At 43.5% G+C, this 24,321-nt stretch overlaps 1 protein-coding gene across 1 annotated transcript in view; it reads right to left on the reverse strand.

Moving 5' to 3' along the window:
- LOC134571922 (major facilitator superfamily domain-containing protein 1-like) overlaps positions 1-24,321 on the reverse strand; it is a 45,698-nt gene that overhangs the window by 2,718 nt on the left and 18,659 nt on the right. The window contains exons 4-9 of the mRNA XM_063430611.1: positions 22,066-22,175; positions 19,771-19,826; positions 19,311-19,454; positions 15,063-15,221; positions 14,364-14,479; positions 9,555-9,655 (exon numbers count right to left, since the gene is read on the reverse strand). Coding sequence (XP_063286681.1) covers positions 9,555-9,655; positions 14,364-14,479; positions 15,063-15,221; positions 19,311-19,454; positions 19,771-19,826; positions 22,066-22,175 — 686 coding nt within the window. The remainder of the gene's footprint in view (positions 1-9,554; positions 9,656-14,363; positions 14,480-15,062; positions 15,222-19,310; positions 19,455-19,770; positions 19,827-22,065; positions 22,176-24,321) is intronic.

Raw genomic sequence — 24,321 nt, forward strand, 5'->3', positions numbered from 1 at the left:
GAAAGAGATAAGTTATTTAGGTATCAACATAACCTTCAATTTAGATCAGATAGTTGATATTAATTATAATCCACTATGGTTAGAACTGAAAATAACCACACAAAAACTGAGTAATCTATATGTTTTCTTGATGGGGAGAATAAATATAATTCTATCGTATCTTATGCCAAAGATAGAATATCTATTGAGATCTATTCCATTTAGAGTCCTCAAAAAAGAGCTACTCAAATTTCATAAGCTTTTTATAAAGTTTGTTTGTGGTAATAAAAAAATCAAGAATATCAGTCAAAAATATGTGGAGAAAACAAGAGGAGGGAGGCTTATCTTTCCCAAACATAATGGAGGTGGCGGATGCTAACTTATTTGCACATTTTTTAGCGTGGTTCACAAGTTCCCCTCCATTCTAGTACATGTCTGAATCAGAGCCAGAGAAATTAAAAAAAAAAAATGTCAATAACAAAATTGTTACGGACATTCATAAGTTTATAAGCATACTAAAACAAAAAAAATGTAAAAAAACATGATTTTACATATCTGACTCCAATAGAAGTCTGTGAAATTTATATTAAAAATATAAAAGTGGATAAGAGGAAAGAATCGGGAATTTTAATATGGGATAGCTTTTGGAATGTGGGAAAATGTCCCCTTTAGTAAGCTGCAGAACAAATTCAACTTACCAGCAGGTGAGTTCTTTTCATATTCAAGATTGGTAAACTTTTTGAGATCAAAACATATCAGTAAAGATCAAAATCAAGATAACTTAATACTTATAAATAATAATAACAAACTAGTCTCTAGAATAAATAAAACTGTATATAATTTAAAAGATAAAGGTAAATTACAGGGGATGATGAAATGCAAAGAAGATATGAATGAGGAATACTCATTAGAAGTATGGTAAAGCTCAATAAGAATGCTCAAAAAAGCAGTACATTGTACCAATATATATGAGACCCAAACAAAAATTCTCCATAGATAGTATAGAGTCCCACAAATTTCATATAAATATAATTCTACTAACAATAAATTCTGTTGAAGATGTAACTTAGAAATAGGAAAAAAAAATCATATATGGTGGAGCTGAAAGCTACTTGGAGAAACAAAACAAATAATGACTAGAATTATAAAAGACGTTTTGAATATACAAGTAGCCAGTGATGTCGTGGAGAGAGGCACTGAGGCTAGTGGTGTTGTGCAGAGAGGCACTGAGGCTAGTGGTGTTGTGCAGAGAGGCACTGAGGCTAGTGGTGTTGTGCAGAGAGGCACTGAGGCTAGTGGTGTTGTGCAGAGAGGCACTGAGGCTAGTGTTGTTGTGCAGAGAGGCACTGAGGCTAGTGGTGTTGTGCAGAGAGGCACTGAGGCTAGTGGTGTTGTGCAGAGAGGCACTGAGGCTAGTGGTGTTGTGCAGAGAGGCACTGAGGCTAGTGGTGTTGTGCAGAGAGGCACTGAGGCTAGTGGTGTTGTGCAGAGAGGCACTGAGGCTAGTGGTGTTGTGCAGAGAGGCACTGAGGCTAGTGGTGTTGTGCAGAGAGGCACTGAGGCTAGTGTTGTTGTGCAGAGAGGCACTGAGGCTAGTGGTGTTGTGCAGAGAGGCACTGAGGCTAGTGGTGTTGTGCAGAGAGGCACTGAGGCTAGTGGTGTTGTGCAGAGAGGCACTGAGGCTAGTGGTGTTGTGCAGAGAGGCACTGAGGCTAGTGGTGTTGTGCAGAGAGGCACTGAGGCTAGTGGTGTTGTGCAGAGAGGCACTGAGGCTAGTGGTGTTGTGCAGAGAGGCACTGAGGCTAGTGGTGTTGTGCAGAGAGGCACTGAGGCTAGTGGTGTTGTGCAGAGAGGCACTGAGGCTAGTGGTGTTGTGCAGAGAGGCACTGAGGCTAGTGGTGTTGTGAAGAGAGGCACTGAGGCTAGTGGTGTTGTGAAGAGAGGCACTGAGGCTAGTGGTGTTGTGAAGAGAGGCACTGAGGCTAGTGGTGTTGTGAAGAGAGGCATTGAGGCTAGTGGTGTTGTGCAGAGAGGCACTGAGGCTAGTGGTGTTGTGCAGAGAGGCTTGAAGACTATGGTGAGGCCGAATAGAAAGCAGTTGTTGGTGGGGGATTCCATCATAAGAGGTGTGGAGATGGACAATGGTGGTCTTGTGAGGTGTCTTCCCGGAGCTACTGCTCACAGAGACAGGAGACGTATCTGTAATATTGTTAAGCAAGCAAAGCAGGAAGGGGAATTGGATGTACTTGTCCATTTAGGGACAAATGACTTGGCTTGCAATGAGGTTTCAGAGGTTAAGGAAGTTTTTAGTGTTTTTGCCAATGATATGCGGCAGGTTGCTTCCACATTGTCATTCTCTGAAGTTCTGCCTGTGCATAACACTCAGAATGACAGGCGGATGCGTATTAGGGACTTTAACTTGTGGCTTGGTGAATGGTGTCGGGAGCAAGGATTTGGCTTTATTGCTCATGGTAGCTCTGTTTGGAATGGAAATAAACTGTACAAAAAAGATGGTTTGCATCTTTCTCAAAAGGGAACAAATGTTCTCAGTGAGCAGTTCAGAGGTTTTGCTAGGATGTATTTAAACTAGGAGGGGGGGGCAAAAGGGTGATAAAACATCAATCAAATTGTCCCCCAAAACAAGGACAGAAGGTGCCTGTAGCAAGTGTGTTAAAAAATGCTAAGCTTAGAGTCATGTCTACAAATGCTCGCAGTTTAGGGAATAAGATCCATGAACTTGTGGCAATAATGGCAACTGATAGTGTAGATTTAGTCGCTGTTACTGAGACATGGTATAATGAGAAAAATGACTGGGACATAGCAATACCAGGGTACTCTTTATATAGAAAAGACAGGGAAGGCAAGAAAGGGGGAGGGGTGGCCCTGTATGTAAAGAATAGCATAAAATCTAGCCTAATAAAGGTTAGTGAGGCGAACATAGAGTCAGTTTGGGTTACGTTAGAATTTGGTAATCACACAGTAACTCGTGTAGGTGTGATTTATAGGCCCCCAGGACAAATTGAAGAGTTAGATAATCTACTAGTTGAAGAAATAGCTAAAATGACAATGAAGGGGGAAGTTATCATCATGGGTGACTTTAATCTTCCTGATGTAAATTGGAAAACAAAAATAGCTACTTGTGCCAGGAGCACACATATTCTAAACTCCCTACTGGGATTGTCTCTAAAACAAGTCGTTGAGGAGCCAACTCGTAAAGAGGCCATACTAGATTTAGTGTTAACAAATGGAGATTTGGTATCAGATATTACTGTAGGTGAAAGTTTAGGATCCAGTGATCATCAGTCAGTGTGGTTTAATATAAGAACAGTGACTGAGTCACACCACACAAAAACAAAAGTTTTAGACTTTAGAAAAACAGACTTTTCCAAAATTAGAATATGTGTAAAGGAGTCATTATCAGACTGGAGCAATTTAAATGGAGTCCAAAAGAAATGGGATTATTTAAAAGTTGCACTACTGAAGGCAACAGAAAATTGCATTAGGCTTGTCAGTAAAAGCAAAAAATTCAAGAAACCACTGTGGTACTCCACAGATGTAGCCAAAATAGTAAAAAACAAAAAGTTAGCCTTTAGTAATTATAAAAAAACCCAGAGTGAGGAAGACAGAATGACCTATAAGATTAGGCAGAAAGAGGCTAAGCAAGTTATAAGAGCTTCCAAATCACACACAGAAGAGAAAATAGCACAGTCAGTAAAAAAGGGGGACAAAACCTTTTTTAGATACATAAATGAGAAAAGAAAAGTAAAACAAGGATTAGTTAGATTAAAAACAAAAGAAGGAAGGTATGTAGATGAGGATAAAGGTCTAGCTGACTGCCTCAATGAATATTTTTGTTCGGTATTTACAGATGAAAATGAAGGAAAGGGACCTCAGTTAAGAAAAAGGATAAATGAGTCATTTATTACACGTGAGTTTACAGAGGAAGAGGTTCTATTTCATCTGTCAAAAGTAAAAACAAATAAGTCAATGGGACCTGATGGAATACACCCAAAGCTATTAAAAGAGCTTAGTGGTGTACTAGCAAAACCATTAACAGATTTATTTAACCAATCATTGATAACAGGAGTAGTCCCAGAAGATTGGAAGTTAGCGAATGTTGTGCCCATTCACAAGAAAGGTAATAGGGAGGAGTCGGGCAACTATAGGCCAGTAAGCCTAACTTCAGTAGTGGGGAAAGTGATGGAAACCATGTTAAAGGATAGGATTGTTGAACATCAAAAAACACATGGATTTCAAGATCAGAGACAACATGGGTTTACTTCAGGGAGATCATGCCAAACTAATCTTATTGATTTTTTTGATTGGGTAACTAAAATTATAGATCAGGGTGGTGCAGTAGACATTGCTTACCTCGATTTCGGTAAGGCTTTTGACACTGTTGCACATAGAAGGCTTATCAACAAACTACAATCTTTGAGTTTGGATTCCAATATTGTTGAATGGGTAAGGCAGTGGCTGAGTGACAGGCAACAGAGGGTTGTAGTCAATGGAGTATATTCGAAGCTTGGGCTTGTCACCAGTGGGGTACCTCAGGGATCTGTACTTGGACCCATTCTCTTTAATATTTTTATTAGTGATATTGCAGAAGGTCTTGATGGTAAGGTGTGTCTTTTTGCGGATGATACTAAGATATGTAACAGGGTTGATGTTCCAGGAGGAATAAGCCAAATGGAAAATGATTTAGGTAAACTAGAAAAATGGTCAGAGTTGTGGCAACTGACATTTAATGTGGATAAGTGCAAGATAATGCATCTTGGACGTAAAAACCCAAGGACAGAGTACAGAATATTTGATAGAGTCCTAACCTCAACATCTGAGGAAAGTGATTTAGGGGTGATTATTTCTGATGACTTAAAGGTAGGCAGACAATGTAATAGAGCAGCAGGAAATGCTAGCAGAATGCTTGGTTGTATAGGGAGAGGTATTAGCAGTAGAAAGAGGGAAGTGCTCATGCCATTGTACAGAACACTGGTGAGACCTCACTTGGAGTACTGTACACAGTACTGGAGACCCTATCTTCAGAAGGATATTGATACCTTAGAGAGAGTTCAAAGAAGGGCTACTAAACTGGTTCATGGATTGCAGGATAAAACTTACCAGGAAAGGTTAAAGGATCTTAACATGTATAGCATGGAGGAAAGACGAGACAGGGGGGATATGATAGAAACATTTAAATACATAAAGGGAATCAACACAGTAAAGGAGGAGACTATATTTAAAAGAAGAAAAACTACCACAACAAGAGGACATAGTCTTAAATTAGAGGGACAAAGGTTTAAAAATAATATCAGGAAGTATTACTTTACTGAGAGGGTAGTGGATGCATGGAATAGCCTTCCAGCTGAAGTGGTAGAGGTTAACACAGTAAAGGAGTTTAAGCATGCGTGGGATAGGCATAAGGCTATCCTAACTATAAGATAAGGCCAGGGACTAATGAAAGTATTTAGAAAACTGGGCAGACTAGATGGGCCGAATGGTTCTTATCTGCCGTCACATTCTATGTTTCTATGTTTCTATGTACTAAGAGGGGGTGGGGGAGTGTGCTGTGTATGTGTGTAACTGTGATTGTGACTGTCTGTGACTGTGTGTGTGACTGTGTGTGTCTGCCTGTGCCAGTGTGTGTGCCTGTCTGCCTGCGACTGTGTGTGACTGTCTATGACTGTGTGTGTGACTGTATACCTGTAACTGTGTGTGAGACTGTGTGTGACTGTCTGCATGTCACTGAGAGTGTGTGACTGTCTGCCTGTAACTGTGTTACAGTCTGCCTGTAATTGTGCGTGCTACTGCCTGTAACTGTGTGTGTGTGTGACAGTCTGCCTGTAGCTGTGTGTGTGTAACTGTGTGTGACTGTCTGCCTGTAACTGTGTTTTTGACTGTGTGTGAGTGACTATGTGACTGGGACTGTGTGCACGTGGCTCTATTTGACAGTATATGTGTATAACTGTGTGCATCTGACTGTGTCAGACTGTCTTCGCCCTGCAGTGAGCCGGCAGCTGGAATATGATGTCATCCTGGCATCGGCGTCATTACAGTGCACACGAGGACCTCAGATCCCAGCAGCAACCACTGACCAACAGCTCTCCACTCCAGCCCTCCTAGAGCAAGGTAGGAAGGTTGGGTGGATCTCTTATTAAATGTGTGTATGTATGTGATGATTGTGTGTGCACATCTAATTATATGTGTCTGTGATTCTATGTGTGTGGGTCTGTGATTGTGTTTGTGTATGTCTCTGATTATGTGTGCGATTGTGTGTGCATCTCTGTGGTTAAGTGTGTGTTGTGATTACGTGTGTTTATGTATGTAAAGGTCTGGGATTGAATGTGTGGGTGACTCTGATTGTATACACACACACACACACACACCAGATGTACACACACACAAACAGACATCTATTGTGTTTTTGTGTGTATATGTGTTTAGTAGATAGCTCCCTTATTTGGTGTCCTTAAATATTGCAATCTCACATAAGGATAACAAATAAGCAAGTTATCTACTAAACAATTTAAAAAATCAAATTAAGAAAAGGGCTTTTAACATTGTGATATTTTAGCTGTTTAGTAGATAATTCCCTAAATTGGTGCCCTTATGTGGGATTCATATTTAAAGATACTACATTAGGGTGCTGTTAAGCAGATAGCTCCCTTAGGTGTCCTTAAATATGGCAATCCCACATAAGGATAGCAAATAGGGTGCTTATCTGATAAACAAAGATTGAAGTTCAGAGGTGTCAGCCAGCTTACCATAAGAAATATGTGTGGTTAGTGTGAATTATATGCTAATTTGTTGCCGGATGCCAGCATGCATCCGGCAACAAACAGCCAATGGCAGCTTATTACCCCATCTCCTAGTGAAAAGTTTTAGTGCCCCCCCCCCTCAGTTTTGACTATGGTTCCTTATGTGCCCCCCCATATATTGTTCCTAGAGTGTCTATGTATCTGCATGTGTGTCAGTGTGTCTATGTATCTGCACGTGTATCAGTGTGTATATGTGCATACATCTCAGAATCTCGCTTACACTACACACAAAAACACCCCTGCGATTCAACGTCAACACTACATACAAATTTCACAATTATGTATAACCACACCACTGCATTCAAAAACCACACTACACACAAATGCATGCTTGCATTCAAACGCCAACACTACATACAAACACACCCCTACATTCACTCAAACATAACTCTATTCCATGCTAACTGAAACAAAAATAAGTGCAGTAATATTGAGAGCCATAATTAGATAAGCTTTACTATAACTGTATTTTGGATTTTATGTCTCCAATAGCTTGTACACTAATCCATGCATTGCAAAAATAAAGAATTTATAAAAAAAAAAAAAAAAAAACATACTCCATACAAAAACATGCTAACATTCAAACACACAAACACTGCTCAGTGCTAAATACATTAAAAAAAAAAAGTGGTTGTTTTTTTACATTTTAAAGTGGTGGTGGGGAAGGGGGTGCCAACAATAGGACCTGCACCCAGTGGTGTATCCTGGTTTTGTGCTGCCCTGGGCAGCACAAAACTCAGGCGCCCCCCCCCCCCACCCAACCTTTACCCCGCCCCGCATTCTAAATACACACACATTCACTGACACATACGCATACACTCGCTAACAGAAACACACACTCGCTAACAGAAACACACACTCGCTAACAGAAACACACACACACACACTAACAGACACACTAACAGACACACACACACTCACAGGCAAGCAGACACACACTCACAGGCAAACACACACACACACACACACTCACAGGCAAACACACTCACAGACACCCACACTAACAGACACCCACACTAACAGACACCCACACACACTAACAGACACACACTAACAGACACACACACACACACACTAAGACACACACACACACTAAGACACACACACACACACTAAGACAGACACACACACACTAAGACAGACACACACTCACTAAGACACACACACTCACTAAGACACACACTCACTAAGACACACTCACTAACAGACACACACTCACTAACACTCACTAACAGACACACACACACTTACTAACAGACACACACACACTCACTAACAGACACACACACACTCACTAACAGACACACACACACTCACTAACAGACACTCACTAACAGACACACACACACTCACATTAACACTTTTCTTCTTTTTTTTTTTTACTTTAACCCCCCCAGCCTCCTTACCTTTGGGAATGCTGGGGGGGGGGGGTGTCTCTTCCTCCCTGGTGGTCCAGTGGCTGCTGGGCGGTCGGGCGGCGCTGCTGGGCGGGCGGCGAGGGAGCACTCCCCCTGAGCTGTCTGCCCAGCTCCCTCGCGCGCCGCAGAGTGAGGCTGGGAGACGGAATATGACGTCATATTCCGGCTCCGCCTCCCAGCCTCACTCTGCGGCGCGCGAGGGAGCTGAGCAGACAGCTCAGGGGGAGTGCTCCCTCGCCGCCCGCCCAGCAGCGCCGCCCGACCGCCCAGAAGCAGCCCAGCATGTCTGTTAGCCGCAAGGCTAACAAGACATTTGCCTTGGGCATTTGGGGGGCGGCTTTTTTTGCCGCCCCCTGGAAAATGCCGCCCAAGGCAAATGCCTTGTTTGCCTCGCGGCTAATACGCCCCTGCCTGCACCGGATGCCAAATGCTCTAGGTACGCCCCTGCAGGTAGCATTGGACGCCCCCAACTCTTTCTTTTTCACCTGAAGTTACCAACAAAATTAATATCTGAGAGGTATTCAATGATCCATATTATGATGGCCGCTAAAGTGTGCTTGGCACGATATTGGAGAATGGATTCAGTACCAAGATGAGGGGAAATAAACACACAAATTAATTATCAACTAATAATAGAAAAACATGCTTTTAAGAAAATAAATAAGTTGAAAAGTACGAAAAAAACCCTCTTAGAAATATTCTATAGGATCTGACACTACTTCCCCAACAATTTTTTATTTAGTTATATATTTATTTGTATACTTTGCAGTGGGGGCAGCGGATAGAGAAGTACATCTCAATCACCCTCCTTTCTCTCACCTCCCTCCACCCTCCCTCGGGGCATCCGATACGGAATTTTTGTACATCTAGAATGTATGACATGTATGTTGTTTTAGTAAGATTATAAATTGATAATTTTTTAGATTGACAGTTTAATTACGTATGAAAATGATCTGATAATCATGTTTGTTTTGTCTTCTTGTATATGTGATTTGTAGCAAAATATAAAAAAAAATTATAATAATTAAATAAAAAGATTATATTAAAAAAGTTAAGACTTTTGGTGAAGTCTAGTTAGGTTATTATTTTGAAAAAGTAAGATTATAAATTGACACTGAGCATAACCACAACCCTCTATAAATCTACTTTTTAACCATAACTCTCATCAAAAACCTCTGATCCCCACGTAAAACCTTACCACTATATACGAATCACTTTTTACTGTTATTTTGTTTGCAAAGTATATACTGCTTTACATCCCCAATTTAATATTGGAAATAAAATCAGAGTATGATGAGCACTATATAAAAAATTATAATAGGAAATATTAAAAGTATTTTACCTGGCATCTGCCACAAATGGGAATACGCTATTGTAGAAGAACGTGATAGTAAAGACCAGCAGCCAATAGCGTAATGGTAAGTGTCGCACATCCTGCATTTGCTACAGTGACAGAAAAACAGCAGTTAGGAATTAAGTCATAATATCATAAGGGATGGTGGACTCACAATATGAATCTAAGCTCTGTACAAACTAGTTAAAGAACAGAGAGTTTGATGATTATTTAACAGAAAATCTTACAGTGCCATAATGACAGTAGCAAGCTGGTGAAAAACAATCATTGTCATGGCATACAAGTAAATCAGCACAATTTTAGTTATATTAGGGTAATCAAGCTAAACATGCATGGATAGATATCAACATATAAGACAGGCTTAGTATGCACGGAAAATAAAAACATAGGCTTAATGGTACAGGTTAGGCTATAAGTATAAACACTGAGCAGTGATGCCACTGGGTACTTGACAAAACTGGGAGAGCCTGCAGTGTATACCAGGAAAGTGGGCATATTTTTAATAGGGTCCCTGCCATGTAGGGTCCTGCCAATGCCACAAGTAGGCCTCAGTAGACACTCAATCTCCAGGCCAATCATTCTGTCACCACTCGTCCACACACAGTCCTGTAACATCAGCCAGGTGGCAGGCAGATGAGCAACCGGATGTCTACTCAATTCAGAGTTTGCTTCTCCCTGTGCCAAAGCTCTATGTGAAGTCAGCATCCCACGCCGATGTGGCCTCCGTCTCCGTGCCGCATGGGCGCCAACTCTGCAATGCCTTAGTTCTCGGGGACTATTCGGGCGGCAAGGTGAGCATACCTCCAGGAGGGTCTCCGACCCAGAGCTGGTTTGGTAAATCTTTGCTCTGTCTTCATGCTCAGGTGTAACAAATATAGCGTGGGAGAGAGGTGTGTGCTGAATGCGCTTCCAGAATGCCTCACAAATCAGGTCAAAGTTGGTCTCGAAGTTTTCCTTCCAGGACAGGCACGTCTGATGCTTTGGATGATGTGACACGGCAGCCATCTTGGATTTGTCAGGCGGCTTTTGGCATGGCAAGAGATTCCTCTGCAGGTGAGTAGGGTTCCCCAGCAGTTACTGGGATAACTCCCGCAGGTCCAAAGTAAGAGGGAGGAGGGGGGAGCGGGAAACCAAGAGGGTTGTCATTTAGTGCGGACATCGTGTCGGGAGATCGGCCGCCTTTCTCTCCAGGCTTAATGCTAAGATTGTGGTATATCGCCATGTAGAACAGTTATCCATGGGCTCACACACGATTCAGCAGGTACTGTCATGCAGGTTTGCAGTTATGTTGATTTTGGGCAATAAAAACCGAAGTTGAGCTCAACTGGGCAAGAGCGCTCTAGAGACACGTCTGGCCAGCTTAACTGTCGGGCCACACCTCTTCAAATACACATTTTGGTGCACACGGGTAATGAATATATGAATATAGATATGGTAACATAAACTGCTTATTGCTATTTCTTAAGAATCTGCTGGCATTTTGCAGATTCTCATTGTGACAGAACACCCAGTCACTCATATCCATGCCAGGAACAACCCAGCACCTCACTCCCAAAAATGACATGATCACTGTGGCCCATATGCCATATGTGACCCATATGCCTAAACCTCCTGTTTTCTTCCCAGGGCAATTATCCCAAACCTCTGGGTCTCACCGCATGCCCCTCCACAACAAACCACCAAGAGCGCCTCTCCACAGAGAAAAATAAGGAGTCCAGAGAGGCACAAAAACTATAGCGGAACTTACATACAAATCTTATGGAACTCTGACCCGGCCAGGACTAGTCTCCATACCTGGCCAACTTCTACTCCCATTTTCCCCCACTTCCCAACCAGCCAGGAGAACACTCTTTGGAGGGAAGGCACAAGAGACTAGCTCCCGGTATTTGACTGGCCAAAAGCCCCCTTTTTTTCATGGAACTCTTTTGGGCATTAACATTGCTAGTGGCCGGTAAATCTTCACCCCGGTGACGATCCTCCAATTCTGCAGGACCCGAACCCTATTTTGCCAATGTGGGTGCTTGGGTAAGCGCTATCCGGGGATATATGATATGTTGGGATACCTGTTGATTTTGATATGTTTTTGGGATATTTTGTGTTGTGTTCTCTGTATTCGGGAGATAATTAGTTTAGCGAGAGACAACTCAATTATCTCCCAGACAAAGAGGCACCAGGGCAGAGACAGTTGGAGATGAATAAGGACCCCATGCTGGAGGTCCATGTATAAATGACTGTGTTTTTGTCAATAAAATCAGTTCTTCTTCCAGCATTAAGTCTTGGAAAATTTATGGGGGGAAAGGCTATAGCACTGCTCTACACTACTCTACTCTGCTGAGCTAACATCACTGGTTACTGCGCTGAATGGGATTCTTTGAAGGGAAAAGGTGTGTCTTGGCAGTAAGTCTCCGGTCCCTTAACGAGTGGACCGTCACACCCATAATGCTAGAAGAATTTAAAAGTTTGACTGTATGTACAAATACAAAAAGAGAAGTCCTGCGCTAAAGCAGCAAGGACTACAACACACATCAGCCCCAATATGTAGTAAAAACCAAAGAAAAGAAAATGTTACTTGCGCTTTTTCCTTAATCCCTATGTATATTTAGACAAATGGAGGTCATTTAGTTGCTCCAATGGCCATTGGAGGGATGCCCGCCTGCCAACGTCAAGGCAGACCCCCCCTAAGCGGGTCCTAACACTGACCCTTCAGCCTGCTTCCTTGAGCTTCTGGCAAAGATATCTCTAATGAGACAGAAAGGGGTATTTTTTATATACACCCCTTTACTTATTAACCCTTAATAGGGAACACATGGGATGGGTAGCAGCATTGTAACCAGGCTGTGTGATACAAAGTAAATACAAATACAAAAAGAGAAGTCCTGCGCTAAAGCAGCAAGGACTACAACACACATCAGCCCCAATATGTAGTAAAAACCAAAGAAAAGAAAATGTTACTTGCGCTTTTTCCTTAATCCCTATGTATATTTAGACAAATGGAGGTCATTTAGTTGCTCCAATGGCCATTGGAGGGATGCCCGCCTGCCAACGTCAAGGCAGACCCCCCCTAAGCGGGTCCTAACACTGACCCTTCAGCCTGCTTCCTTGAGCTTCTGGCAAAGATATCTCTAATGAGACAGAAAGGGGTATTTTTTATATACACCCCTTTACTTATTAACCCTTAATAGGGAACACATGGGATGGGTAGCAGCATTGTAACCAGGCTGTGTGATACAAAGTAAATACAAATACAAAAAGAGAAGTCCTGCGCTAAAGCAGCAAGGACTACAACACACATCAGCCCCAATATGTAGTAAAAACCAAAGAAAAGAAAATGTTACTTGCGCTTTTTCCTTAATCCCTATGTATATTTAGACAAATGGAGGTCATTTAGTTGCTCCAATGGCCATTGGAGGGATGCCCGCCTGCCAACGTCAAGGCAGACCCCCCCTAAGCGGATCCTAACACTGACCCCTCAGCCTGCTTCCTTGAGCTTCTGGCAAAGATATCTCTAATGAGACAGAAAGGGGTATTTTTTATATACACCCCTTTACTTATTAACCCTTAATAGGGAACACATGGGATGGGTAGCAGCATTGTAACCAGGCTGTGTGATACAAAGTAAATACAAATACAAAAAGAGAAGTCCTGCGCTAAAGCAGCAAGGACTACAACACACATCAGCCCCAATATGTAGTAAAAACCAAAGAAAAGAAAATGTTACTTGCGCTTTTTCCTTAATCCCTATGTATATTTAGACAAATGGAGGTCATTTAGTTGCTCCAATGGCCATTGGAGGGATGCCCGCCTGCCAACGTCAAGGCAGACCCCCCCTAAGCGGGTCCTAACACTGACCCTTCAGCCTGCTTCCTTGAGCTTCTGGCAAAGATATCTCTAATGAGACAGAAAGGGGTATTTTTTATATACACCCCTTTACTTATTAACCCTTAATAGGGAACACATGGGATGGGTAGCAGCATTGTAACCAGGCTGTGTGATACAAAGTAAATACAAATACAAAAAGAGAAGTCCTGCGCTAAAGCAGCAAGGACTACAACACACATCAGCCCCAATATGTAGTAAAAACCAAAGAAAAGAAAATGTTACTTGCGCTTTTTCCTTAATCCCTATGTATATTTAGACAAATGGAGGTCATTTAGTTGCTCCAATGGCCATTGGAGGGATGCCCGCCTGCCAACGTCAAGGCAGACCCCCCCTAAGCGGGTCCTAACACTGACCCTTCAGCCTGCTTCCTTGAGCTTCTGGCAAAGATATCTCTAATGAGACAGAAAGGGGTATTTTTTATATACACCCCTTTACTTATTAACCCTTAATAGGGAACACATGGGATGGGTAGCAGCATTGTAACCAGGCTGTGTGATACAAAGTAAATACAAATACAAAAAGAGAAGTCCTGCGCTAAAGCAGCAAGGACTACAACACACATCAGCCCCAATATGTAGTAAAAACCAAAGAAAAGAAAATGTTACTTGCGCTTTTTCCTTAATCCCTATGTATATTTAGACAAATGGAGGTCATTTAGTTGCTCCAATGGCCATTGGAGGGATGCCCGCCTGCCAACGTCAAGGCAGACCCCCCCTAAGCGGGTCCTAACACTGACCCTTCAGCCTGCTTCCTTGAGCTTCTGGCAAAGATATCTTTGCCAGAAGCTCAAGGAAGCAGGCTGAAGGGTCAGTGTTAGGACCCGCTTAGGGGGGGTCTGACTGTATGTAGTCGTAATAGCCTGCTATATAATAACATTGTGAAACCAGGTTTCCTTCCAGTGTAGTCTAACCAACTTACCACTTTCTTGGATTCTTCCTGCATGGCTCCATCCAATCCCAATTGCTTCATGCCGACTTTATCCAGTATACTAACTGTGATTGCTGCCAGAAAGCTCAATACACAAAGGATGGTTCCTAAAACAAGAATAGAAATCCAGTAAGGTCATTGACATATTTCATGCAAGAGGTCCAAGCCTACAGTCTCAAGCTGACAAAGTTCCAAGATAGCTGGTGGCATGAAATTAGACACATTAATTGTCCAATCATTGATCAATAGTAAATTCACAATAAAATGACACAGTCATTAAGTATTCAAAGGCAAACTACTCATGCTCTTATTACCTTACAATCACTACAACAAACTTTAATGAGTGTATGCCGTAGAAGTTATCATTTTCTCATTTTATGTGTTTTTGTACTTTGATACTCCAATTGCAACCAATTAATCTGTTCTTCAATCATCAATCATGGGGCACGAACACCTTTTACACTTTGCTGGTTTGACTTGATAAAGACTGAGAAAAAGCCAATCTGTTTGACTCAAGAAAGGTCAGTGTGCCTAGGAGGGTATGATAATACATTTTGAAAAGAGATTGCTGACCTGGTTATCACTAGTTTCTGTTGAAGATTTTATTGCAGATTTAGGGATTCATTTTTCTCAGGCTTCCGACATACATGAGAGAGTCTTTCTGGATGACTATACACCTTGGAGCCTTACCTCCCCAGAGAGTCCACAGGATGCCATAGTGACTCTCAAACTGTTGAGTGAAGAAGAAATTGAATACACTGCCAAGTCGCGATAATGAGATGGTCAGACCAAACGCCAAAGCCAGTTCTTTCCCTTTGAACCAAAATGCTGTAACTCTGTTCTGAACAGCTACAGAGGAGAGATGGAAAAACGTGAACAAATCAACACAGCAATGGGAGTTAAAAAACAAATACGGGGGGCGGGGCCAGACTAGCATGGCGACTGGATGCGAATCCTATGAGCTCCTGGTGAAACACGCAACAAAATCCTATTTACAAGCTGTTCCACACAAACTCGCACTGAGTTCAATATAAAATTTGATCAATCTACTGATTGACCGTCTTGGGATCGCATCCTGGGGTCATTTACCTCCTTCCAGACGCCGGTACCGAGTGAGGCCTAGTATGCGATGAGACGGGTTGAGGCGGCCGCTCTCCCAGACCCGCGCAGGCAGGGCTCCAAGAATGATCCTAATGCCCCGCTACCCCCTCCCCTCTGAACCAGCGGGGGTGATCCGGTCCCCATCCTGATAACTCCCCAGATCCTATGAAGAGCTGTGGCAGGGTCGTAAACCCCAGCAAGGTACACTTAAGATGGCGGCTGCCACGAGTACCCCAGTGCTGGGAAGAGAGGCAAGCACTATCCACCAACGATTAAAAGCTCTCTTCGATGCGTTCTGGAGAAAGCTGGAGAGCAGGCTGATCCTACCTAAAGCAGAGGTTGTCCCTTCCACACGGTACCCGAACCGCATCCCGGCATGTAAGGCAGTTCCCGCCAGGGGCCCAAGGTGCATAAGAAGGCGGAGGGTGCACTGGCGCAAAAAGAGTAAGGCAATTCACCGGCAGGCACTGAAGCTGCGTCCCTCCATGCCCATGAGGACAGAAAAGTGGAAAATAGGAGAGGAAGAAGGGAAGCAACTGCAGCCACAGAACCCATCAATTCCACCTTCAGCAGCGAGCCTGCAAAATCAAGCTATGTGGGACTGTGAAATACCTGTTAAAGGGATAGGCTGATGGCATTATATTTTAGTGCAGGAGGTGTACGCTGTTGACCCAGCTCCCCTTAGCTACCAATCTCTGTTTCTTTTGCTGAACTTGTTATGCCACCAGCGTTCCTCTCCTTAATAATTAACTGCCTACTAGATACAGCCTATTAATACATAGTATACCCGTGTTCCTTTTATTATCCGTGTCTAGCTTGTTATGCCAAGAACAGAATAAGCTAATACTAACCATGTCTATAGTTCTTCTCAGTTAAACTATTCTGCATTTGCCCATCATTTAGACAGGATTGCTCACCCTGCTTACTATGTCACGGTTCTCTTTTTAATGTTTACTGCAAAGTATTGCTTAGTGTGCTGTCTACACTTAATCATCTACTATAGAGCCTTTCATTTCAGACAGTGGAGCATACTATTGTCAAGCATGTTTTTTCTTCTTATAGTTACTCATGTTATCGAGAGCCACATCACCATAGCTGTTTAAAGATAGTTACCTAGAGCAAACCTCTGATACTAAACTCATGACGTTGTCTTACATAGCTTTTAAAGATTTGTTCAGATTTAGTGATGTCCCGAACTGTTCGCCAGCGAATAGTTCCCGGCGAACATCGCTTGTTCGCGTTCGCCACGGACGGCGAACACATGCGCTGTTCGGTCCGCCCCCTTTTCGTCATCATTGAGTAAACTTTGACCCTGCCTGTACCTCACAGTCAGCAGACACATTCCAGCCAATCAGCAGCAGACCCTCCCTCCCAGACCCTCCCACCTCCTGGACAGCATCCATTTTACATTCATTGTGAAGCTGCATTCTTAGTGAGAGTAGGGACAGTGTAGCTGCTGCTGATTTGATAGGGAAATTGATAGCTAGACTAGTGTATTTAGTGTCCACTACAGTCCTCCGCTGTAAAGACAGCACCCCAAAAAGCCCTTTTTAGGGCTAGAACATCAGTCTGCTTTTTTTTCTGTGTAATGTAATTGCAGTTGCCTGCCTGCCAGCCTGTGTGTCAGGCTCACAGCATATACTGTGCCCACTTGCCCAGTGCCACCACTCACTCACTGGTGTCACAAATAGCTTGCATTTAAAAAAAACAAAACTTTTTGGACTGTAATATAGTAGCAGTCAGTTTCCTTCAGGAGTGTGCGTTTCAGGGCCTGCCAGGGCACAGTGTCACACCAGTGCAACTCATATCTGGTGTAACAGTAGTGTACATTTTTAAAAAAAAAATTTCAATTTTGACTGTATTAGATTGAATAGCAGTTAGTTGTCTGCCAGCGTGTGTGTCAGGCTCACAGCGTATACTGTGCCCACTTGCCCAGTGCCACCACTCATATCTGGTGTCACAATAGCTTGCATTTAACAAAAAAACAACTTTTTGGACTGTAATATAATAGCAGTCAGTTTCCTTCACGAGTGTGCGTTTCAGGGCCAGTGCCACTCATATCTGTTGTCACTGTAGCTTGCATGCATAGTACCACTAATCGAAAAAAAAATGACAGGAGGAGGCAGGCCACCCCGCAGGGGCCATCGTGGGCGTGGAGCTGTGATTCCCTTTGGCCCTAGAATAATGCCCAGTGTTTAGAGGCCACGTATCCTGAACTTGAAAAGTTCTGAGGACATAGTTGACTGGCTAACACAGGACACCCAATCTTCGACAGTTTCCGCTCGGAACCTTGACGCACCATCCTCCTCCAGTTTAGCTTCGGGCACCTCTCAAGTTACCACTCGCCTGCCTGCCGCCACCACCAACACTAGCACCACAGCCGCTTCACTTGATCTGTCAGAGGAGTTATTTACACATCAGTTGGAAGAAATGAGTGATGCGCAACCATTTTTGCCAGAGGATGTAGATAACAGGGATATGTCTCAGTCAGGCAGCATTACACACATGGATGTACGGTGTGATGATGATGATGTTGTGCCCGCTGCTGCTTCCTTTGCTGAGTTGTCAGATACAAGTGAAGCGGTTGATGATGATGCGTCCGTGGATGTCACGTGGGTGCCCGCTAGAAGAGAAGAAGAACAGGGGGAAAGATGAGAGACGAGATAGGGAGACGAGAGAGGAGGAGGAGACGAGTTGGAAGCAGGGGGAGGTCGTCGCAAGGAGCTAGTGACACAGTCAGACAGCATGCATCGGCACCCGGGGTCAGCCAGCAGCACGCCAATCAACGCATGCTGTTGCCACCACCAGAATGCCGACATTGCAGAGCACAGCAGTGTGGCATTTTTTTAGTGTGTCTGCATCTGACAACAGTTTGTGGTGTTTGCGGTGCGTTAAACGGGGAGTTTGGTCTGTCACTGTGAAGCGGGCGTAACCCTTACACTACCTGATCGATACAACATGATGTTTTAAAGCATGTTATTCCAAACAATTTAGGAATGTTAGGTGATTTATGCCCTTTATGGATTAATACCAGACTCTGCATCAACTATGTAATTTTCCATGGGAGTTTTGCCATGGATCCCCCTCCGGCATGCCACAGTCCAGGTGTTAGTCCCCTTGAAACAACTTTTCCATCACTATTGTGGCCAGAAAGAGTCCCTGTGGGTTTTAAAATTCGCCTGCCCATTGAAGTCTATGGCGGTTCGCCCGGTTCGCGAACATTTGCGGAAGTTCGCGTTTGCGAACAGAAAATTTTATGTTCGCGACATCACTATTCAGATTATGTGAATGTCGCACATTTGTTTTGCTTGTACACAACTGTGCTTATTGTTGCTGTTGTGGCACTATGAGCGTATATGTATTTTGATGCACAGCAAAAATAAAGAATTAAAAAAAATATATATATATATTTTTAATGGGGCCAACTGCAACATAGCTCTTGCAGCCAACGTGACGTTGAAATCAAGAGGGCTGCACTTATCCCACTTGGGTAATTGGCCCCAGTAGCACCCTTATAACATATGTATGTTCAGGCAAGTGCAGCCCTATTGGTTTTATAAGTAAACATACTTGGGAGTCCAGGCCAACTCCTGGGTTTTGCACCCCTTCCTGTCACATGTGCCTCATTCCAGGGTCCAACTAAGCATTGCACTGCAGAGAGCCCCAGATGGAATTTTTTCACCAAGTGGGTTTATATCATAAGAGCAAACATTAGGCAGCTAGATTTAGGACCTGCCCAGAATGGAGTACATTGGCATTGTGGCAGGTTTATGCAATGTATGATCATATACTGTAACTATAAACCCCCATTATTTTTGCCCAAGTCAGATGACCTACTGAACAGTGAACCATTTCCAGAACCCAACAACAGCCGCCCGGTTAGCATTAGAGGTAGCAGGTATGGCGTTCCTTTAAAATGGGAACCAAGTGCAAATAACGCCGAGCCCAGAACAGTCAAAAGTGAAAAAAGGAACAATCCAACTGGAAAAGAGAAAAACAAAAATAGCATTAAACACCGAATATACAATTGCTGAAAGTATATTTTAGGCACTTATGTTTCCTTCCATTTGTACTATGTGTATCCTGCAGTAAGAGACTCTTATTAATAAAACAAAAATGTAAGTTAAATGGCTGGAATCTACAGACCATCAGTGGACATTACAAATTACTGAGCGAGGTACCAAATGTTCACAATGAGTGGTGTGGGCACATTTTTATGAATGTGGAAAGAAAGAAGGGTTCTAAATAAATACATTTGAAAAAACCTGTTTATTTCAATCATCTTCACTTAACTTACATAGATTTCCGAGTTTATCGATGAGGAAGCCGGCCGCTATCCCCAGAAGGGCATCACTGATTAATGAAATTAAAAAGAGTAATCTAGCCATCATTCATTTCAACAAATTAGACAAATAAATACATCATTAACCTTAGGCTCCAAATCCCTATAACCTCATTCAACCACAAACAGGAGAAACAAATGCATGAAAGTAAATATGGTAACTAGCACTACCCCAATAATAAAAATGCAAATGAGGGAATGGAAAAAATCATGTACATTTCTGCCCTTACAAACAGGGCCGGACTGGCCCACCGGGATACCGGGAAATTTCCCGGTGGGCCGTCGGCACCTGGGGCCGGGGTGACCTGCGGCCGCAAGGAGAACTTGAAAGGCGGCCGCAGGGGAAGCTCTTCATGAGGCCGGGAGCAGGCTCTTCTGGGGGAGCAGGCTGTTCTGTCTCTGCTCCCCCTCCCTCGCGTGCTAGAAAGAGACCGGGGCCGGAATATGACGTCATATTCCGGCTCCGGTCTCATTAAGCTGCGCGCGAGGGAGGGGGAGCAGAGACAGAACAGCCTGCTACCTCAGAAGAGCCTGCTCCCGGCCTCATGAAGAGCTTCCCCTGCGGCCGCCTTTCAAGTTCTCCCTGCGGCCGCCAGCACAGCTACCAGTCTGCCCACCCACAGGTACTAAAAAATATGTATGTCAGTGGGAGTGTGTGTGTGTGTCATGCTGTGTGTGTTCCATGCTGTGTGTGTGTCTGTCTGTCATGGTGTGTGTATGTGTCTGTGTCATGCTGTGTGTGTGTGTCTGTCTGTGTCATGCTGTGTGTGTCTGCGTCATGCTGTGTGTGTGTGTGTGTCTGTGTCATGCTGTGTGTGTGTGTCTGTCTGTGTCATGCTGTGTGTGTCTGCGTCATGCTGTGTGTGTGTGTCTGTGTCATGCTGTGTGTGTGTCTGTATCATGCTGTGTGTATGTCTGTGTCATGCTGTGTGTATGTCTGTGTCATGCTGTGTATCTGTCTGTGTCATGCTGTGTGTGTCTGCGTCATGCTGTGTGTGTGTGTCTGTGTCATGCTGTGTGTGTGTCTGTAGCATGCTGTGTGTATGTCTGTGTCATGCTGTGTGTGTGTGTGTGTCTGTCTGTGTCATGCTTTGTGTCTGTCTGTGTCATGCTGTGTGTCTGTCTGTGTTACGCTGTGTGTGTGTGTCTGTATGTGTCATGCTGTGTGTCTGTCTGTGTCGTCTGTCACGGTGTGTCTGTATCATGGTGTGTGTGTCTGTCATGGTATGTGTGTGTGTCTGTCATGGTGTGTGTGTGTGTGTCTTTGTCTGTCATGGTGTGTGTGTGTGTCAGTCGTGGTGTGTGTGTGTGTGTGTGTGTCAGTCGTGGTGTCTGTGTGTGTTTTTAAAAATAGTGTTTTACTCACCTTTTTTTTTTCCAACGTCGTGCTGGTCTCTGCCTCTATGACTGAGATCATCAAGCTTGATGATCTCAGCCAATCCGCACTGACACAGGAAGCGCCTCTAGTGACCGTCTGAGTGTCTGTCACTAGAGGTGTCACTAGGAAGCAATGTAAACACTGCCTTTTCTCTGCAAAGTCAGTGTTTACATTCAAAAGCCTGCAGGGACAGGCTATAGACACCAGAACCACTACATTAAGCTGTGTGTGTGTGCGCCTGCTAGTGAGCTTGCTTGCATGTGTATGTGTGTGTGTGCCTGCTAGTGAGTGAGCTTGTGTTTTATGTCAATGAGCTTATGTATATTAGTGAAATTGTTTGTCTATGAGGCTGTGTATCAATGAGCTTGTGTGTGTCAGTGAGATTGTCTGTGTCTGCATGTGAGTATGCTTACTGTATAATTAAATGTTTTACTCTGAAAGGACCAATATATTATATTAGAAAAAGCTATATATATATATATATATATATATATATATATATATATTGCGACAATATATGGCGCAATGACTTATGGGGCTGGCATAGATTTTTTTTTTTACAGGGCTGCTTTGTATCCCCAGTCCGGCCCTGCTTACAAAACAACTATTTTAACAAGTGATGGTAGAAATTGCATGTTTTTTACTGAAGTGTATTGCTGGGAATTCAAAGTGAATTTAACTTTTAGACCAGAGCAGCCAAATTGCCATCGTTGTCTTGGGGAAGGTTTGACTGTTCCACTTTGGCTATTTTGACGTTAGATTGAAATTTCCTTTTGAAGTCCTGAAATTTAAACTTTAGTAAATAACTAAGAAGTGTATAGTTTAGTTCATCCATGGGTTGTTAACTTCTCAACATATTCATCAGTACTTACGTCCACGCGTAGATGGCAAAGAGTAAATTATACTCTTCAGGGCTCATCCCCAGACCCTCCACGCAGCCCCCACTGTGGTTAGTGGATGTCCCATTTTGACAGGTTATGTTCTACAGACATAATAAAGCTCAAATCAGTCTTCACCGACAAAACAAAAAAATAAAAAAAATATGTTCTAATCTTTTTGCTGGTCTATATAAATAAATATTGTTTTGTCCTTTCTTAAAACCAGGCAAATCTCTTTCTTTCTATAATCAAGAACACCAGGAAGGGATGTTAACCCCTTAAGGACACAACTTCTGGAATAAAAGGGAATCATGACGGAATATTTCCGTCAAGTCTCCTAAAGGGGTTAAGAGGTAGTTAGGGGTATGATGCACACAAACAAGCTAATTTATTAAAGTACGAGTTGAAAGTAAATTGAAAATGTTTGGCCAAAGTTGTCAGACAGGTAGCATAGCTGACTTGACTCCAATTTGGCTATTTTGACCTTAAATTAAGGTATTTTTTTATTTTTTTTTACATAGTTAGGAAAACAAAAGTAATCTAGAAAATAAATATTAGATACATTTTATCCAGTAAATCCTTTTTAGTTAAATATTCCAGCAGCTTTCATTGTTTATCAGGTTTTCAGATGTGTTTGTAATAGATGTACGGGTGAAGAAAGAAATGTATAAAACTGCCATAAGAAGAGTTTGGGAAATAAGTTGGAAAAGTAAAGTAAGGAGGAAGTGTGGATGGCGGATACAGTGCTATGGAATTTGCTGGCGCTATATAAATAATAAAATAATAATACTAATATATGGTTACAAGTTTGTGGTTTTATAACCCTTTGTTTTGGATAGTGATAGTTCATGGGTTTCAACTAACTAGGCCGCGCAGGGATAGGCAACCTTCGGCTCTCCAGATGTTGTGGACTACATCCCCCATAATGCTCTTACACAAATAATGCTGGCAAAGCATCATGGGAGGTGTAGTCCAAAACATCTGGAGAGCCGAAGGTTCCCCACCCCTGGTAGTGACCCCCAGGGCCGGCCTTAGGGGTGTGCGAGCTGTGCAGATGCACAGGGCGCCATGGAGCAGGGGGCGCCCTGCGGCAGCACAGCTCACACATGGCAGAAAAAAATAAATAAATAAAAAAAATAAAAAAATGCCGTCTTATTGCTTCAGGGGAAGCAGGAAGGAGTCCCTGTTTCCCCCCACGACCAGAATCCAGGAGCTGCACTGCCTGTCTGCCCCCACAAGGAACAGAGGTAACTATGTGATTGTCTGCTTGTGTGTGTCTGTGTGTTTGACTGTCTGCCTGTGTGTGTGTGACTGTCTGCCTGTGTTTGTGACTGTGTGTGTGTGACTGTCTGTGTGTGACTGTCTGCCTGTGTTTGTGACTGTGTGTGTGTGTGACTGTCTGTGTGTGTGACTGTCTGTGTGTGTGACTGTCTGTGTGTGTGACTGTCTGTGTGTGTGTGACTGTCTGCCTGTGTGTGTGTGACTGTCTGTGTGTGTGTGTGACTGTCTGCCTGTGTGTGTGTGACTGTGTGTGTGTGTGACTGCCTGTGTGTGTGTGTGACTGCCTGTGTGTGTGACTGTCTGCCTGTGTGTGTGACTGTCTGCCTGTGTTTGTGACTGTGTGTGTGATTGTCTGTGTGTGTGGCTGTCTGTGTGACTGTCTGTGTGTGTGACTGTCTGCCTGTGTGTGTGTGACTGTGTGTGTGTGACTGCCTGTGTGTGTGTGTGACTGCCTGTGTGTGTGACTGTCTGCCTGTGTGTGTGACTGTCTGCCTGTGTTTGTGACTGTGTGTGTGTGATTGTCTGTGTGTGTGACTGTCTGTGTGACTGTCTGTGTGTGTGACTGTCTGCCTGTGTGTGTGTGTGTGTGTGACTGCCTGTGTGACTGTCTGCCTGTGTGTGTGACTGTCTGCCTGTGTGTGTGTGACTGTCTGTGTGTGTGTGTGACTGTCTGCCTGTCTGTGTGTGTGACGGTCTGTGTGTGTGACTGTGTGTGTGTGTGCGTGGCTGTCTGCCAGTGTGTGTGTCACTGCATGTGTGTGTGTGTGTGGTTGTCTGCCTCTGTGTGTTTGGCTGTCTGCATGTGTGTTTGTGTGTAGCTGTCTGTGTGTGACTGCCTGCCTGTGTGTGTGGCTGCCTACCTGTGTGTGTTTGTGTGTGTGTGTGTGTGTCTGTCTGCCTGTGTGTGTGTGTGTCTGTCTGCCTGTGTATGTGACTGACTGGGCAGACTAGATGGGCCGAATTCTTATT

This window comes from Pelobates fuscus, chromosome 8 (assembly GCF_036172605.1).
Source record: "Pelobates fuscus isolate aPelFus1 chromosome 8, aPelFus1.pri, whole genome shotgun sequence".
Taxonomy (NCBI): Eukaryota; Metazoa; Chordata; class Amphibia; order Anura; family Pelobatidae; genus Pelobates; species Pelobates fuscus.